The sequence below is a fragment of the Anopheles funestus genome, chromosome 2RL, assembly GCF_943734845.2.
Source record: "Anopheles funestus chromosome 2RL, idAnoFuneDA-416_04, whole genome shotgun sequence".
Lineage (NCBI taxonomy): Eukaryota > Metazoa > Arthropoda > Insecta > Diptera > Culicidae > Anopheles > Anopheles funestus.
The window spans coordinates 62732385-62752841 of NC_064598.1; the positions used below are offsets into that span (position 1 = coordinate 62732385).

Consider the following 20457-nt stretch of genomic DNA (forward strand, 5'->3'; position numbering starts at 1 on the left):
CCTGTGTGTAATTTAATGGTAAATGTAAATTGGTTTTAATTTAAGCAGTTACACCACAATGGCATTCGACAACGACAGCAGCACCGGTGTTGAAGGTGCACTGTGCACGATTGAACAGCATGGCCAATGTTGCATGAAAGTTATCATGTTGTGTGTACTTACAGTCAACGCTGACTTTAATTCGCTTTGACACCGTAGGCGGCACACCGTTCGATGCAATGCAGAGGTATGCGCCCATGTCCAGGCGGGAAATTTTCGTAATTTCGATGGAATTTCCTTCCCACTCGAGTACTGGTGCGTGAGGCAATGGCGTAATGTTGGCATCAACGGGGCGTCCGGTTTACCATTTGATTCCGCGTCGAAGAGGGTTTGGGAAAGCGTGGAAATGGCAAGAAATTTATTAATGCAGACGAAAGACGGCGTAGCCGATAGCAGTGCGACCGGTAAAACCGCAAGTGTTCTTGGGATGATTTCTACCACGTATGGAAAACGGACCTCTTAGAACGACTGTAACAGTGGGTGTCCCAGGTTTACTCGTGATATTTGGAGAGAATCTACGCTGACTTCTTCTTCGTGTGCGAGAACTGAATGTGGAATACACTTACCGTTTAACGATCTATTAATGGCTATTTTAGAGTTGTCGTCTCTCTTCCATTTTACTGTGGGTGTTGGACTACCCGTGGCTCGGCATTTAAGCGTCACGTTTGAGCCTTCCCGGACGATAACATCGCTCGAGCTCAGGGAGTCATCGATGTTCGGTGGTACTGCAAAAAATAAACGAACGATAGAGGTTTAGATTTACAATGAAAACGTTGTAAAAAGTTTTGTACTATAACTGTGCTATTTGCTGTTTGGAAAAGTTTCATCATTTTTTTTACAAAACTATGAAGATAGCAAGCATGATTCTAAATTAAACTTATTCACAAGAAACAGTTTGTTTATGAATATATTTTACATTTTATTCTTCTAACGAATTTCTATTCACAATTCCAAACTTGCCCGAAGCATTCTTCAGTGAACAGTAGTCGCACAATAGAAGCAACAATTTCTGTGGAAGAAACTTATTTCTTATGAACGAAAAATAATCCTTACCAAACTCCAGGCAAAGAGTATGACAGCAAGGCGTGAACCATGTGTGTCAGAATGGACAAAAATGAAGTGTTGAATGTTTTGCAACTCCTTTTTCTTTTTGGTAAAGTTTTGATTCACTGTTCGCTTTCATAACGTATGTCCTTAGTGGTTAGTGGTAAGTGTTTGGCAGATTGTATGAAGACTCGTACATTGCTTTTGCTGATGTTTTCCGGCTCATGGGGATTGCTGATTCCAAACATATACACAAAAAAGGAAAGCCATATGCAATGAAATGGAAGAAAAACACCAAACATGCATTTTTCAAAAACAGAAAAAAAACACAGAAACATCCCCACAGATTGCGCTAAACATTGTTCCTCCGTGCATCTTGGCGGGAGGCAAGATGAATAAGGAGCTTACTCGTGGTACCACCTTGGGCCACCATGATTGTTTGTATCGGCTTCACGCTTAAGGGAAATGAAAATAAATAAATGTTTATTTTAAAATTGTTTTCATTTCCTTCTTGCCCACAAACCCGCATTCGTTTCATCCTGAAGGCAGCCCAAGGGCAAATTCCTTTCGGATATCCTGTAGGTTGTTTTCGCTGACTCTGTTTCGCGTGATTTTTGTGTTTTTTTTTGTTTGCTTCGATTCACCGTTTCGGCAGCAGTTCTGGGGGATATTTTTCTTGCATCAGCTACAGATTGCCTTCGCTAAGCGTTTAGGTCACATCCTACCAGCAATGCGCTCATCGTCAATCGTCGAAAGCGACGAAGACAGACGACATCTTGGAGGCGTTAGGCAGCTCGTTATTCTGCAACGATGCCGTGTCCTGCAACGCAGGGGAACAAAACACAACAATGAGTGTACGGTAGCAAAACAGGTTCGGTGTATTTTATGTATCGGATGACGACGGCCGATGATCCTAATGTGATTTGAATTTAAATTGATTTCCGTTCTTCATTATGCCTATCGTTTTTCATCTGGTGCAAACGACAAAAGTGCAAAATCGAATCACTTTCTTGCGCCAGTTGATGCAGCGCTACCGGATGATCGGATTTGTCAAAAGATTCTGTGGAAAATGCTAGCAACAAGGAAGGAATAAAAAACGAGCTGCATGAAGCATGCTGAGCACACAAAAAAAACGAAACAATATGAAGAAGAAAAGTGTAGAGACTTTTTGCTTCATCGACAGGGTTTGCCGCGTAAGCAAGGAATCGAAATTGCAAAGTCTTGTGACTGTATGTTCGTACGGCGGAAGAAGTACAACCAATGGTGAAATGCTGCTACGGTATGCAAATGCAGTGCAGATTCAATTTTTCATTCTTCGATACTATGCAGCACCAACTATAGGTACCGAATGCTTAGCCGAATGCTGATAAACAGCTTTGTTCCCGTCGACACAACAATTATCGTCTGTTTATTCTGCAAGGAGGATTATTTTCACAATTAATCTTCGGAAAATCCTTCTGTAATGTCAGATATCGTTTTAACAGGTAATTTCCTTCGTTAAATTCAAGAAAAGCTATTTCACTTGAAGACGCATTTTTAACATTTTGTGTTAGAGCAGTTGTTAGAGCAGTGTAGAAGATCAGTAACAAATAAGTTATAGAATATATTTTCGTTGGTTTTCTCCTCTCAATTCGCGATATCGTGTAAAATAAATCTTCATAGTGAGTAGAACATGAGTAGAATAAGTTAATTATCGTCGTTTTATCACACGACAGTCGTCGTTACGTTAAGCACGACGCAGGCAATTTATTTCAGTGCTAGCGAGGAAAATTTAATTTTTCCCTCTCGCCAACTCCTGATTTTTACAGGTGCTAACGAAGCTCTATTCCGCTTGTAGGAAAATCACAGTATCTAATTCGATTCTAACGGTGCTAACACGCAGCAGTCGCTGATAGATTATAGATACGAGCCAAGATATCGATTTCCACGAGGAAATTGTTGGGTGGGGTGTACTAAATGGCTTTCTTCAGCCCGCGCCGTAGTGATTAGGGAAACGTTCGTTCGCAATGTGATCACGTACGAGTGAAGAAAAACTGCAACCTGCACTTAAACAAAATGAGCACGTTTGGTGGTTAAAGGTAAGAGTGTTCGCGTTAGAAGTGAGAGTTTTTGGAAAAAAAAGTTTTCAACCGACGAATGTACTTACCGACCACATGCAGATAGCCAAACTGTGTCTTTGCCGTGACTGTGTTGATTTGGCACATGTAGCGACCCTTGTCCTCTTCTTGGACGTTTGATATGTGTAAGAACCAGGTCTTGTGTTTGTCATGCTTGTCGTGCGTGACGCTGATGCGAGGATTCCTTGTGATTACATGATTATGTACAGTAAGGATCGCGGATTGCTCAAAGTGCATCCACGCTACCTGTAGTAAAAGGAGAGAAATGGAAGTTTTTTTAGTTTTGCTTGTTTTTTAATAAAAATATTCTTCGTTAGTTTATTTTTTATTAGATATTTTTAGTGTAAATTGGTGTGTAACTTTATGTATTTCTTTTATTAAGAAAAATTTGATGGATTTAGTTACCTATCTTGAAATCGTTTAATTAAATTTAGAAGAAAATCAAAAAGTTTATTTCCTAAAATATATCATCATATATTTTCAGTTTAAAGCATGTCCACTTAACGTTGGCTCTTAGTGACTTTAACTTGGGCCTTAAGCTGAATAATCAGTTCTATGTTTTTCACGATCGGGTTCCGTAGAGATTTACACTTAAGCTGACCTTATTGGGCAGTCGGACATTACTGGTTGTTGGATATAATAAGTACAAATATGTAGGACTGAACAATGGGAGAATTTGAAAACACTATCAACACTGTCAAACACAGATGTCACCTGCGAAAAGAGGCTCCAAAGTGGGTTTGAGTCAAGATTAGAATTGGGCAAAAGGTAGAAACGATAAGACGTGAGATAAATCAATAAAACGGAAATCACTGAGGAATTTTTCAAAGATTATGTAAAAAAAAACTTGCAAAATAAAAGTGTTAGTTTATTCACGGAGTTTATTTTTGTAATTTGTTTTACCTAAAGTTGTTCTATATACTCCAATCAAATGCAGTAAAATTATAAATAGACATTTTTTATCACATTTGTAATAAGCTACATTCTTGTGTTTGTCGAGTTTCGTCAAATATTAAATAAACATGAGCATGTCTCTTTCGCTGTATTGTATTTTTATCCACCTTCAATGAATTATTATATCCTGTTTCCCACAATTTCACAGTACGAATTACTATTCCTCAACAGATTGAGACATATTCGACCAAAGGCAATACGATAGATGGTCCTTTACTGAGAAGGTCTACTTGCCGAGTTTGTGTGCTTTGCAATTCTTTGCGTCCTTGTGGAATATTTTCTCAGCTGGTCATTCGATTATTGACAAATTTGTTCTTCGCTTAGGCTAGACGATAGCCGTTAGCCGATGGCATTCGTGCTCACCGAACATGTAGTATGAATGGTCGAGGATTATTGTGTATGCTTTCCAATTCTGTCTTTCGTAGAAAAAGCTATCCTACCGGTTCATAATCCGATCTGTTACTGCCAACGGTAAATATGTAGACACAGTGGGAGCTTTCGTGATTGGACGTCTTCCCTTGCGAAGGTCATGATTCGGTGCAATCAAAGATGCTGATCACCAGGGACGAAAAGGAAGTTCCTTCAGGAGCAAGGTTTTGAACGAAAGGAATTGTTGACTTTTAAAGTGTATAACTTGGCTACACGCATAATATGTTTAGCGGTTGCGGTGTGTGGGTTTGTTGAAGAAATGTTTACCACTTTCCCGTTGAATGATGCCACCCGTGGGCATTTAATCATGGGGGGAGATATGCGCGATATTCCCAACCCATGCATATGTGGCATCATTCGTTAAAGTGAGCTACAGTTGCCAAATTGCTCCTGTGATCTTTGCTTGCGGCATAGGGAGTATTTTTAAACATCAAACCACTCCAACGTAGCAGAAGAAAAGTGCTATAAGAATCATGGCGTGGTTTAGCTGATCCGTATAATTTACTTTCACCTTGATTTTGGGTCTTGCGAGAACTGCCCGAATCGATACTGCGTTCAGATCCTGTATCTATCCTTTCTCTGTCCAGACAGGATGTGTTCGTGATATCATGTAGCGAAACTGGATTCTTTTCATCTTCGTTGCGTAGTGGGAGAATCATGAACGGGATATGAACTGACGGTGAACAATAAGACCACCGAAAGTGCACTCGTTCGTGGAGGAATTTATTTTTTATGTATAGATTACATTTTTCTGCCATACTGTGTTGTGGATATGCATGGGGATAATACGGAATTTTTATGTTTACCCTTGATGTACCCTCTTAGGCCTTGTAGGACTTTTCAAAGTATATTTGTAAGCGGATACGTAGGGTAAACATTTACCATCATCGCATTAAAGTGATGCTACTGTAGGTTACTTAATTTATACAAAAGAAATTTTCTATTTATTTAGTGCACAATGGATTTCGCCTTATTTTTATACAAAACTAGTTGCAAACTTTAACGAAACAAATGACATTTTCCACCTCGCTTTAAGATTTGTAAGAAAATTAGAAAATAATCTTATAAAATAGAAGAAACCCCTTCAAAATGATGTTACAAACAGAATCAACCAACAATCACGTATTATTCGAGGTTTCCTAAAGCAGTACGAATAATATCGTAGCATGATTTGACGATCATCCCTTCGCTCTTAAAGTCTCATGAGATAGATATGCCCACAATATGCTCGCGTTCCGGTCGGAAGGGAAGATGAAATCCCAGACTGGTAGAATGCAAATAAATGTGAATTTTTATTAGTAAAATATTCATGATTGCGTGCGTTTATCTGCACGGTACCCGACACCGAGTGAAGAAATAAAACGTGTTCTACGCGCGGGAGTACCACGCATTGGGGTAAGATGCCAATGGGCACGATTAGGAACGATATCTTTTTATTAAAAGATAACAATTTTAATAAAACCAAATTTGCACACGTTCCGTGCGTCCGATTGAACCGTGATGTACGATGATGGTTCGTGTTTGCAAACACGCCGTTTTTGTTGTTTGGTGTTTCAGTATGGACCCCGTTCGGAGCAAAATGCGCGAACGCATGTAGAACACGTGCGAAACATAAATCGCTGTAATTTCTACAACACTTCTGCAAAACGATACATTTATTTGATGGGCATTGTACTAAATGATCATCAGTGGCAATGAGCATCGTAATGGGTATTGTAATGCGATGTTTGATTACGCACAGGCGTTACTTACTTTGTATGATCCTAGATTTTTGACGGAACAAGCCAGTTTGACGTTCCGCCCGGCAGGCACTGTAACATTTTCTATAACATCCGTAAATTCTGGTTCCTCGACGACAACTGGAAAGAAGAGAGAAAAATAAAATGTAAGCATTACAAAAATGTTTTTTTTTTATGTGAAGCTTGTGAGAAAATCATACAACTTTATCAACTTATTTTTTTAATATTGCATTTCATATAATTTTCTCTGATTGAATTCTAAAAATTCTATATTTTACAATAAAATGTATACAATGTTACGTTGGTTTTCTTCAAACTACAAGAAGTATCTGAAAGGCGGTAAAAGGCAAACTTTGGTACGAAAAAAATCTAAAAATTTAATAACGACACTTTTCTCGATTACAGTTTGTGTTTTTTCCGACATCACCGGAAACGCACTATTTTTAGTTCCAGATAGCAGTTTTTCTCTGTATTAATCTCACCAAGACACTTTGTCGCTTGCAAAACAATTCATTTTACTTTATCGCGAACAGCTTCTGACCCGCTTTTTTTTTAGTTCTTTTCCTCCATCGTTAGTAGAGATGTAGGTGTAGCTACGCCTGTAAGCCTGTGTGTTTGTTGACTGAATTTTGGGTGGCCAGCCCTTACCCAACCGACGAGGATTTTACTTTCGAACTTTCGATTCCAAGGGGTCCGCTTGAACGCTTGCCAACCGGTTCAGCTTTTCCGGCGTTTTGTCTTTTGTCGTCGTCGTTGGCGCTGGGTGGTTGTCGAAACCGCATTGCCGAAGATAAATGGCTACAATGGTTATCAATTTCTTGAAACCCGATGCAGACGGTTTTCTGCACGGGAAGATGGCGAAGGTGGCTTCGTTGGTTGGCGCCAGGCCGTGGTTTTGTTTCACGGATGACACCCGGGAGGTGGCATTTCGGTTCGCCAAACGGTTCAAGATTCTGTCGCCGATGGCGATACAGCATCGCGCTAGTAAAGAAAGATGGTCGACACTGTGTTTTTTTTCCTCATCCCGATGGAAGTTTAAAAGTGCTGATGCCAGACGTACGATAGTGGAAAACATGGTCTTTAGTGAGCGCAGACACTTTTTCAGCTGGGCTATGAATCGGGCGAAAAACAAAACTAATACGAAAAGTGCAACCTACACTTCCGTTTTCCGGCTCACGGCCGTGGCACTGTACTGTGACACTGTCGGTGCCAAAAGTCATCCGACTTCAATTTTCTTATCGACCACACTTGCCTGGCTCGTAGAAGAGTAAAAGGAAGAATTAAAAACAAAAAACAAACGGCTTCCACATTGCAACAGTGACAATAAAATATGTACAAATAAATATTCACCCAGTGATAAACAAGTGCGAAGGTCGAAGTTGTCGCGTTTTTCACCGTCAGTGAACTGTAGTATCCGTTTTCTGTACTTCACTTTGAACTCATTCAGAGTAAAATCGATCGGAAAAGGTACGTTTTGGGTACGAACGATAGGAAAATGCGGGTTGCATGTATTTATATTCATTTAGTATTCGACACACGATCTTACGATTCGTTACACCTTGCTTCATGCTGTAATAAGCTTCGGAAGATGGAGCCTTTCTTTAGCATACTTTTTAACACTACAGAAAGAATGCATGGTACACTGTAAAGACCTAGTGAGCTCACTATGTACAGATTTTAATGCTGTAAAATTGATATTGATATATTCTTATGAGTTACCAAGAGTGATGCTTCCGATCCAATGAAAAAAATCACATAAATTGGCCGATTATTATGGTTAGTTCTGAATTTCCTCTGGAGATCTGGATCTGGAGCCTGTGTCCAGGATCGCATAAAATATTGCTTGATGAATTGAAACGGAATTTGAAAAAAAATTGTGTTTCAGAAATGTTGTTGAACTATATATTTGTTGTTGCCATCACGTCGATCCAAGTTCGGCTGCCAGTTGTCTTGTTCGACATGACGGGAAACAGCTTTTCCTGCGTAATATAACAAACTTCTGCCTTCGCTCTACACAACTGGCCGGGCAACTTCGGTTGGTTAGCAAGGAGTTTGTCTTAGGATCATGTCGGAAGGACACCGTTGAAAGGGTATGGCCAGATCAAAACGAACAGCAACGATACGGTACGATACGTACTACCAAAAACGTGTAGCTGGAAAGAGAGAGGTTCTTCGTTTTTCTTCTGATGATGCATCAGTTTCAGGGCCAATAGCATGAGGTGCCTGCCTTCTGAAGACATTCCTAAAGACGCTCTGCCTGGGAGTTGACTGTTGGGATCGTTGGAACAACGATAGAAAGACATCCGGGGAGCGCTTTCTGTGATGAAATGTTGTACGTGCCTTGTCCGTATTGTGTCGGTGTCGATTTTCTGTGATGGCAGACTCGTCCTGACTGGAGGACATCCGAACATATCCAGGGTGGTATCAAGGACGCATGACGCTGGGACTACCTACACACTGAGTTGAAATTGAATTAACGGTGTTTTATCGCTGTTGCCAATTGATTGTTGTTGATAAACTTGACTTTTGGCTGATTTTAAATGAAATTTCATCGACAGCAGTCAGTCAGCACAGCACGGAACAGTTGTACGGCAAACCCGAAGTGCTATGAAAGTGTCTCCTGGGAGCTTGGGTTTTGCAACTCGTTTGGCTCCCTCCATGTGCCGAAAAGTTTTTCCTCAATCGACGAATTTAGCGTAACTTTGGGGTGAAACTCCGCCGCGAATGAATACCAATGAATGCTATCCAAATACGAGCGATTACGTGCTCTTCATTACTGACAGAACTACGGGGACTTTGGTAGCAGCATCACCGATATGATGTAATGCCAGTGTGTGAATGTCAGTTGCAACAAATTGGTATTACACAGATGCTAAAAATCATGTTTCCTCTTGATTAAGGGGTTTGTTTGACTTTTGCCTTGTAACTTGTGATTTGAAGCTTCATAAAATGGGGTTACAGTGTATTTTAATTTCAAATATGGCGAACACAATTGAAATGATAAGATGTGTGCATTGAACAGTAACGAAAAACAGTGAAAATTTTGAAAGAAAAATCTTTTGGAATACTTAAAAATGTTACTGAACCCAAAAAAATCAACAAATAGGGTAGCTTGAGAAATGAAATCAATTTGCATACATTCTGCAGTGGCATAAATTTCTCCGTGACGGAAAGGTCAATGTTGAATCTGTTTCATTTATAGTTGAACTGTGTAACTATTGGTTCAAAGTTTGAAATGATCGCTCTAAATTATTTTTGAAAGAAAATAATAAAAAATAATTTGTTGTCAATATGCATCAGATCATTTTATAAAAGCATAATTCCTCGTAACCTTTTCTGTATGCTCAATTTTCTAATATGATACGAAAGCTTTAGGATTTAAAAAAACATTTAAAAATACTATAATCGTTTAAAGTACATATTTTGCTGCAATATGTTTTACATTGAATTTTTTAGACGATCACTGTGTCCCAACGTTACATTTTCTTACAAACAAATCACTGACAAATCGCTGCGAGAATTCTTTTCCACTGTTTGCAAAACGTAAAACAGAAAAAGCTGGTGTAATCCGTAACAAAAGGGAAATAAGTGAAAAGTTGCTACCGTGCTTCCTGTTTGCTTTGGCTCGCCTCAGGAAGGTGTTCGATAATTATAACCGGAAGTCCCATTTCTATTCATCAGCTGAACGTTGACGTTGACGTACTAATTAACCAATTAAATCTTAATTACATAAAGCACGATAATCACGTCAATGTAGCGCGAGCGAAAGCGTGCAGAAAAATGGTTTCGGTCCCATTTGGGGAAGAGTGGTTTCCGTTACGACACAGCGCGCTTCTGTTGTCTTGATTTTCTCCGATTACCCTTGTCCGAGGTACAGCAAGCGTCCCGCAAAACCGACAATGAATGCTTTGGAAAATCAGGATATCCTTCATTCCCTTTTCCCGATGTTTCTGCTGTCGTCAGGAAGGACGGTTTATGGGTTTCTTGTGTCACAAAATGATACACCCGTGACTGGTGGCGTCAGTGTTGAGGTTGGCCCATTGATGTAATGTTTACTGTGGCTTAGCGGATTGGCACGCTTTTCCCAGGGATGGAACTGGGAACGATGTGAAAATGGGCGGTCACAATATCTGAGCGGGTGGTTCGAGTAACAAAAACACTCTAATTGAATGTGCATAAAAAGTGGAACCTAATTCCCAACGAGCGTTTCCCGCCCTGAATGCGAGACCCTTGTTTTTGGAGCAACAGAAACAGGAACTTTGGCTCGGTTCACGAACTGCGGTGTACGGGAATAATTTCTGAAAGGCATTCGGGTTTCTGGGTTGGGCGGGGTGGCATTAAGATAAATGGTTTCCTGTTTCCGTACAAAACGATAAACAAGAAGATTAGGTGAGGCTCATTTGGTGGTTTTTTGGTCGATCCTTGGATAAGGTTTCGTCTGTTGAGGAGATCGTTGAATGATGGTTTTGTCGTGGTCAGCTATTAGTTCCGTGGGCGATTTGCAGTGTGAAGGAGCAACTTTGATAAGCGTGGGAAATTCGCTGGTCGGTTGATTAATTCGGATTTATACTGGTGTCAGAAAAGTATCATTAGTTGTAATGGATATGATTTGGGATGAGACAATTAAATGTGGCTTTTGCTTTTGTTCATAGAATGGATAAATCACATCTTTGTAAGATTTTTATTGTTTGTTGCGAGATATTTAGGAGATATTACCTTTTTTACAGTTTTACACGTCAGGAGCTGTACCAAATACCATTCGGATCAAAACGTCATATGCTTACTCTCCTCGTATGAGTAAATGATGTCAAGGTAAGTCAGGGCTCACCGAGCGGCTCGATGGTGTACGTGATAAAGGGCGCCGGTTTCACACGACAGGACCGAGTATCAAAACCCATCCGGACCGTCCCACCGTAGGAGGATTGACTATCCGGATACGAGGTAAACAATGCCAGAAATAACTGATATGATCATGACCTTTAAAGATCGTTAAGTCAAGAAGAAGCAGTTAGTCAGAAATGACAGGGGAAGATCTCTTCCTTTTTTAAAACTTATATATTTTTTCATAGACCAAACCCGTCGATTCTTGCGTCCAAAAAACCTAAATGTAGTTCATTGTTATTAACATTATTAAACTTCGAACGATGGAAAGTATTTAATAGATTTAGATAGTATGAAATAAAAATTTCATACTTGTAAGATAAAAATATTGACGTCAGAAGTTTCATGCCACATTTCTTTATAGCCGCAAGCGACATGTAAACTTTAAAAAACATTCCGAATTTTTTATTTATGGCCGCCAGAGTGAACTGCTCCCGAAAACTTTGTAAATCGCTCACTAGGCATTAGTTTAGATTACATGCTGAAAGCTTACTTTAACATAATCGAATGTATTGTTTCCATACTTTCTTTTTCATAGACTTTGTAACAATAAATACAGAAAAAAAACCTAAAACCATAAAGTTCCATTAACTCCATATGTGGCTATGATCAACGATGTCGATTTTTTTTCTTAATTCCAAGTACCTTTTATAAATGAATAAATAATTTTTATTAAATCTTGCATACCATTTACTTCCAAAACAAATTGCGACAAAATTCGGTGGTTCTGTTTTGGTTGGATGAAAATCTGAATAAGTTAAATGAATTTTCTTTTATCGGTTATCTTTATCGGTGTTCAATTTGATAACGTTCCTTCAAGCTGGCTCTGAATGGGATGCATTCAGCCTGGTGTTGACAGAGCACACAATCGGTTCATAGCCGTACTGAAAGAGGTATATGCAAAGTTCATTCATTACTCTAAATGACTGGCTACACACAAAAGCAATACACTCGGCGTCCCGCTGACCAAGGACACAACAAATCCATCGTTCGCCATCAATTTATTGCTCCTCTATCATTGTCCTGCCGGCAGTGACGTACTATTTCATTAAAATATCCCAATGCCCAAATGGGCCGGGTTTCGGCTTGCAAAGGAAAGTCCTCAGGGAGGGTCTTTGATTATCCGACTAAATGTTCGGTAGCCGGAAAGTGTTGGAAAATCGTTGCTCCTTTGTTGACGCAGGATTCAAATTTCTTGCACCACATGGCCAGTTTTTAGCTGGCTGCGGCTTGTCGAGCGATGCCATTTGAAATCAATTACCATGTTCGTTGCCTCCTTTAGCGACGACGGTCGATGTGCGTTTCCTTTCCACGCCAAAAAGCACCGTCAAAAACGGGTCCCCGCGGTGATGATAGCTGTGAAACACTCGACTGACATTGACACTCGTCTCCGTTGTCATTTCGGGAAAGGTTGGGTTCACGGGGGCTCGGTTTCGCACGTCTGGACAAAGTTCATATTCGTTCATTAAGTTTGTACTGGTTTTTCCCGTCGGAGTCAATTTTGTCACCCGGTTTCCGCCGGTAGCGCAACCACCGGTTGCTGTCACAGTTTTTGATTCGCAACACTTTCGCAGAGGACAACACGAAAATTGGAGCCGGTTTGGGAGAGTGTGCGTGCCATCGCAGCCAGACTGGCGAACGGGAAAAACAATTTACGGACGCCAAATTAAAAGCCACTCCTGTGAATGGTTTTAATCATTTAATACTCCTGGCTGTAAAATTTAATATTTTATTAAACAACCAATGCATTGTGACTGGTAGACACATCGAGAATGGGTATGCACATGCACTGTTCCGTTGATGTGTCGGTGTTTTTTTCGCTCTGTTTTACGGGTGTTATAGGATGTTTTGTTTCGTATGGGAGCTTATGTTGCCAGCGGCTGAAAGATAAATGGCATTGTTGGTCAGGATAAGGCTTCGGACGTCGGGAGCAGTACGATAATTGTCCGCTTTATGTTTGAACCATTCTTTAATTGTGAGTGTGTGTTACACCTTTATAACAAATCTCTCTTGATTGTTAAAATAATCCCACAATTTGCGTAAAAGTATGTACTGAGAGGTAAAGAGTATTGTACTGGCGATTATAACCAGTTGAGGAGATTAATTTAATGCTGCAATTGTTTTCCAGTAGAATCGGTATTTTTTATTGTTTGAAATAAAAAAATAATATTTACAATGCGAATATAACAAATATATAAAAAAAATGTATTTAATTTTAAATATCTAGCAGTCAACCAATATTATTAATACTTATCTTTTGTTTTTTGCAAATTTTTAATCATATAACTTAATGTTTTAATTTTTCTTATTTTTTATTTCTTAAGTGCTTCGCGCATATTGAATTTCAATTTCTTACTTAAAGATTGTATTAACAGAAAACTTTTAAAGGTTTTATATTCTTATCATGAAGCATACAATAGGGTTCCAACATTTTGTCACGCTTGCTAATTCACTTCCCGACGATACAAAGGCTACGATAATTATTTGCACAACTCACGAACAACAAGATATGGTTCCTGTCGCAACCCTCAACAAGATCGTATTGCTTTCATGCGTACAGTATAATGTTAAATTATGTAGAATTGCTGAAAACTCGGAATTGGAGCGACAATCCATCTTTCCTTCAAAATAAGCACCACTTGTGAAGCTCGAAGTCGACTAACGAAGCATGCCGGAAGCATGCCGTGTGAACCCATTCAACCCATTCTCGACCGTTTTCGGGAATTGCGAAAACTCATTAGAGATTTATGGGATGTGATAATAGATAATCAAAGTTATGAATAAAGCATATTAAACCGAGTTCAACCTATGGTTTACCGTCCCGGCCCGGGGAAATCGCTGACAATTGCCATGAAAAGCAGCAGGAAAGTTCGGATGGAAAACAGATGATCCAATTATGCTTATCTCGGGTGTTATATCATACCCCATTGTTTTGTGGGCGCTATCAAGTGAGATGCGCGATATCATTTGAGAAAATTCATCTCCCATTTGAAGCTCGCTTTGTACATTTGTACGTGTGTTTTTGGGGAAACCAAGACAATCGCTATGCAAAGAACGATAAACCGTGGATAATACGTGTAGTATTGAAAAGTTTACAATTAATTCTGTACGAAGCTCGGGGAAACAATTCATTTGTGATTTGAAAAAAAGTAAACGATTTATTTATGATTCATTTGGCAGTATGTAGAAAGAAATTTTAAGAGAATTCATTACTCTGTTTTAGGACGTTCACTGTAAAGTACTGTCAAGTGATTTATATAGTTTTTTGTAACATACTATACATTTCTGCACATGGAAAGTTATTAATCGTTTAAAGTTAATTGAATTTTCATCATGCAGCAGAATTTCGTTATTCTTACGAGATGTTTTTCTGAACAAATGATCATCATCATTAAACTATTTGCATCCCATCGAGCATGCAATTGTTTGCACAATACAACCTTTAGAGAGTTTGGTGCAATGTTGAAATGAAACTTAACCCCAGTTGGCTTTTCAGTCCCACGGTCGGTTTCGTTTGTAATGTGATTGTGGTTGTTTGAAGATTTCAAGGAATTTGCTCCATTACCATACCTACTTTATCAAAGTAGTCTTGAAAATCGAGACAGAATCCGGGAGCAGGATGATTAAGACAGAGTTTTGTCGTTCGATCACTAGATGTGACCACAAGAATGGGGTTGATTGAATCATCGTCTCTTGTCGTTGTATCCCAGGTCTACGGTTGAGTGCATGGTCACGGATTGAAACCATGTTCTAACATAGTCAAAGTGCACGTTAGGATCTATCGTGGCATAAGTACTAAAATCAACGCTGAAGAGCTATGCTGCAAAGGATGTACCGTATCATTTTACCCCCAACAACACTACTAAACGGCACCAAATGGACACTGTCTGTAACGAATGCAACATGCTTTAAGAGAGCTTCATGTGCAAAAACATTACTTTTCGAACCGAAATTCGTTCGAAAGAAAAACGATGCCCCGGTTCGTGAGACCGTTCCATGTACAGTTTTCAATGTTTCGTAACAGAAGCCGCATAGAGACGGATCACCCATGAAAGAGCGTCCCCAAAAAAGCCACATGTTGGTGTGTCGTATTTATGTAAAACATGACCGCATAGCATCGTGATAATGCTACCGCACACCGTGCCCAGTGTTGAGGGTGCCGGTGTGTACAGCAGAAGTCTAGTACGTGTCCTTTTCGACACGGGATTTCAGTGGTACCGGCCGGTATCGTGGTGCCGAACATTGGTATGCCAGGATGCCCCGTGCATCAAAGGACAGCAAACGTGCAAGGAACACGTCATCATCGATTGAGCGAACGCAACGTATGTTACTCGTAAGCGGTGTGGATTTTGTTTGCATTTCTCGTAGTACCTTTCCGTGGTGTGAGCATAATATCCAAGGACATATGCCTACGGTCAAGTGGATGTCGGTCGATGTGGCTCTTTTGCAAGAAAAAACCCAAAACCGAGAAGAGCGTGGTGCAAAATCTTCAATGCAACACTCGTGGTGTGGTACGTGAAGCGTAGGTACGTCGACCGCACTATTTAACCGCATCTCGATACGATCCTTCACTGTGATGGAAGGAAGTGATGGAAGTGAGGCGATATCGTCGGCTGTGTGTGATGACTTTTCCATCGACATAACGATTGCAAGAATCGCAGTCATTTGGGTCAGCTGATGGCATGAGCGAATGCTTATGATTGACGAAGCGTGCACGGGATTGGATAGCTGCTGTGTGAAAGGATAATTTCCAAAAAAGAGGACAACCCTTCGATGCTCCGTGCACGTAGCTCCGTATGGCCGTCATGCAAAAGCCATCATGCGTAGCAGCAACGGGCTGAAGGTATATTGACCGGCACATCTGATTATTATCTATTGTGACAAGTGGCCACGTAGTGATGTCCTTCGTAGGGGTTACTAGAGTTTTTGCTGTGGTTTCGTTTGTGGTTCAACATAGTGTAGCGTCGATAGCTATTAGGAAAGGAAACAGCTGGTCTTGATGGTGTATGAGCGTTCGTTGCTGTCAAACATGTTTATTTTGGGTCTGGTACCTACACCAGACCATTCAATTCGGTCTCATTATTTGAGAGTAGCAGTAAAGTACCAATATTGGATAATTTTATATCTTTTATATTAAAGGTTTGTAGATCCGAAATTGAAAGTTAGTAACTTAAAATAAATAAAGCTCTTGCGCAGTTCGTTTGAAAAGGGTGTGGTCTCACTATTTAAAAAAAATAATAGAATTATATCTCCATGAAGGTCAATAAGTCAATAAAGAAAAATGTATAATAATACAAGCAAAACAAAAATTATTTCGTCAATTGAAATCAATTACTCCACAATATGTATTAATTCTTTTTAAGTGTTATACAAACAATTACTATAAAAATGGTTACAATAAAAGTGCTATAACTAAGCTATAAAAATGACTTCACGATATTAATCGTTAACCGTTAACCGTGGAAACTAAAAAAAACACGTGCGTGTTTTGCAATCATTTCATTCCAGTACAATAAAGCGTGAAACATTCTTTGAGTATTTTTCACAATTTTAAACTTTGCTATCTTTCCAATTGTCAGCGGCAGCACTGATGTTTACGAATCTTTACGCATGAATAGTGAATTAAATGAGCATCACGGTTAAACAGTCATTCCGCCGCATAATTATGTATAGTAATTATTATGCCAGCGATAATTTTGGTTGCTTCACAAGCGAAGGTACAAATTAATGTAGATTACATTCGAAACGGTTCACAAATGCGTCGGCATCATCGACTCCCCAACATTGACTGTTCGGTGTCTTCGAGTGACAGTAGCACCAGTTTGTATGAATATCAAATGAGATTCTCTTCCTTCGGCAAACGGGGCCGGGTTAGTGTAGACTGTTTCCCGGTTTTTCTCAACCGGTACCGACGGATAGCAGTCTGCTCCCAGCAGAATAATTACAATTTTGTTACCGTTCCGGGGCCATGTACCGGAAAAGCGTCTCGCCGCAGGGAAACTTGTCGAAAATTACAACACTCGTGCGCCTTCCGGGTCACTTACCGTTAGTTGCAGGTGCTGTCCCTGTTTTGGTGGTTGTGTTAGAAGAGACCCCCGACGTTGCTAGAAGCATGAGGAAGAGGGCCTCGAGTGTTTGTAGGCCGCTCATCAGCTGTTCAGTGGTAGTGCCCTTCTCATAGCACGATGCTATCGATCGCACCCCGAGCCGGTTGTTCCGGTAGTGTCGCTAAACTTTTGCACAGATTTGTGGCCACGCGTTGTAGGCGCTTTAAATATACGTCACTTTTGGGTGCTCGACGTTTTGCACCACAAGCACTTCACTTTACACAGAACACAGAATTTTAAACTTTCGCTGCAAACATGCCGGAGAACACTTTAAATCAACCGACGTAGCAACGCTTTGGGGCCGCAATTAGTATAAAAGGGGCTTAGGCGTACGCTGACAGCTGGAAGGTAGTACAGCAATGGTATTAGTATCTTAAACTTAACGACTCGAAGTATAAAGTAGTGTCAACTCGAGTCGATTTTTATCCCCTTGGGTGTCCATTCGAGTGTTATTGTTCGTTTTCCATTAACATTTTTAGCTTCGTTGAGGCAATAACGATTGATGTTTCATTTTCCACTATTTTCCATATTTTTCCTACTTTTTCTTGTTTATCTTGGAACTTTTTATGTGATTTTAAAAATAAAATGTAACTTTTAGGATGTGATGAATGAACCAAGAAAAGGGTTGTTAGAGAAGGGAAAAAATATTTACAGCCATTGCAAACTTATTTAAGAAACTAAATTAGTTAGTAAAATATAAAAAAAATGTTTAAGGCTATAAGTAACCTTGAGTGTAAGTGATGACTGTAGTATAAAAGAAAAATATGGTTGTAATTTGTACTGATTTTTTTTATTTATCCTTGTGTTTGTCCACGCACTTGCACTTGATAACATGGTATTGATTAAATTTGATTTTAATGTTATCATTTAATATCATTCATTTATCTTTTTTATTATCTGAAGAAGTGTCAGGCCGTATATTTTGCACAGATTAATTCCAATAATAATGCATTTGATACACTATGTTGGAAATAAATTGCTTGCAAGCTTTGTTTACTAAAAAACACAGATAAATAATAAACAATATTAAATATTCATAGAAAATTACCAAAACTTCTGAGTGCTGACATTTGAATTAAAAAAGAAAACAATATCTGTCAACAAATAAATATTCATAACCAATTTCATCAGCCTCCAATTAATTTGAATCTATGCCATTAAGAGAAAGAAATAAAATCAATAATTCGCACTACACCAGGCCCGTGCGTCATCTAGTTTCCCACAATGATACACATAATTTTGGTGTAATTTATTTCAATTTACTGTCACATGTCGTCTCGCGCCGAAAAAAAATAAAGAATTAATTGCACAGCTTGATTATTTGCTACGTCCATGTGTCCACGTGTCCATGCTTTTCCTCCGTAGCTGTCAACATGGCCACAAACCACGGTCAAACCGAAACGGCGCAATTAGGTTTTACAACAAATTTTACACCCATATTTCCACCACCGACGCACACTCATTTCCGGATGCGCATTTCCGTGCGCGCAGTTCGCTTGTTGCCGCCGTTCACTCGTATTCGTGGATTAATTAGTTCAGACGCAATTGCTCCAAACCGGTGGGGCCAACGTTGACGTGTGGCCCGTTTGCTGTTGTGGGTTGGCATTGCGGTTTGCGTTGCTATCGTACCGGACTTTGTGCCGTTTACTTTTTGGCTCCGATCGGTTACGATGAGGTTTTTGGGGTTTTGTAAGGGAAACACGATTTGCCACACTCTTCAATCTGCTGCAAACACTGCTACACATGCCAGTTTAGTATCGTTATTATACGCACACACACACATTGATGCAAATATAAATATCCAAAAATGTACACGTACGCACACACACGCACACACAAATATAAGCTTGAAAGAAGGTGGTAAATATTTTCCCAACATACAGCCATTAGCCCAAATCCCGATCCATCGTTACCGTAAAACCGCTTCATCGAGGCTATGGCTCACGTGTTAAATATTTGCTAAAAAACTTAATTAATTACAACCGACACCATCACCAGCGACGTCCTTTTTACCACAGTGCGATCGATTATGATGGAATGGTTTCCGGTTTCGATTTAGCTTGCAGTTGGTTGGTTAAATTGGGAAGGAAATGTTTTTTTAATGATAATGTGGTAGCTTTTCAAGCTCACTATAAACATGTGGTTCACACCAAACACAGGAAGGACCGTAGCAAGGACAGGGAACAACGCCTTAGAAGGGAAGTACGCATATTGTAATACGATGCCAGAAATAAACTAAGGTGCGTTTCGTACGATGAGTTCATTAGGATAATTAGATTGGTCTTTTATTGAAGAAAGCTGAATTTTGAACAGGCCACCAATCTACACCCGGCTACACGCGGAAACTTCCGTTGTGCTCAAATCTGCTTAATAATTGTTCCGTTTTTTTGCGAGCCTTGATAAATCATCTGATTGCGTGGCTTCGATTTGAGGTGCGTCCGACGCCACAAGCAACGAACCCTAGTAGCTGATATGACGAAGCAAACTATTGCTTTCAACCGTATTAGACTTCCGGACAGCGCAACGTTTTTCCGAACTGTCGCTGCGTGTATCCTGTTGAGTACTGAACACGCCAAACCAAGTCACCAGCCGTTAAACGCTAGCACCATCTGCTAACGCGCTACCAGCTGAATGCACTGCATCCGCTGCAGTGGGCGAGTACGAAAGGATGGAGGCTGCAAGCGCGCGCCTGTGGTCACATTTCTCGTTCGATTTGTATGCAGCGGGTGGAAATTTATGTCGGCGAGCAAATTTTCCCCAGTCTCGCTGGGAGAAAATTAAGGTTCGGCAGCAGTTCGCAACGGCGCTGGAAGGGATGAACTTGGCACGGTGGGGGTTGCCAACACGAACATTTCCGAGCTGGTTGTGCTTTCCCCTCCGTTTGCGTCGGTGTCCTTTCGGTGGGGTTCGTTGGTGTTCGGAACTTTCGATGACGGTACTGATGCCGTCCGGTGATGATGGAAATGATAACGACGGCAGTGATGATGATTTTGCCGAAAATGATAAGGGTTTCCACTGATGGTGAACCTTCGGATCTTGACGTTCGTTAGTAAGGATAAGTTGTTTACAAGCGAATAGATCTTCGTCATGAGCACATCGTTCTCAACTGGCGAAACACTTCGAACGGTGACGAAGGATTGAAAGGTG

General features: G+C 40.1%; 1 protein-coding gene across 2 annotated transcripts in view; it reads right to left on the bottom strand.

Annotated features, from left to right (window-relative positions):
* Positions 1-19906, bottom strand: part of LOC125766135 (lachesin-like) — a 51910-nt gene extending 32004 nt beyond the window's left edge. The window contains exons 1-6 of one of the 2 annotated variants that reach the window (XM_049431813.1): positions 19770-19906; positions 17248-17557; positions 6336-6442; positions 3230-3446; positions 606-764; positions 163-291 (exon numbers count right to left, since the gene is read on the bottom strand). In XM_049431813.1, coding sequence (XP_049287770.1) covers positions 163-291; positions 606-764; positions 3230-3446; positions 6336-6442; positions 17248-17353 — 718 coding nt within the window. In that variant the 5' untranslated portion in view covers positions 17354-17557; positions 19770-19906. Of the gene's footprint in view, positions 1-162; positions 292-605; positions 765-3229; positions 3447-6335; positions 6443-17247; positions 17652-19769 lie in introns of both variants that reach the window. The other variant, XM_049431812.1, reaches the window with a different exon arrangement.
* Positions 19907-20457: the final 551 nt, after the last annotated feature.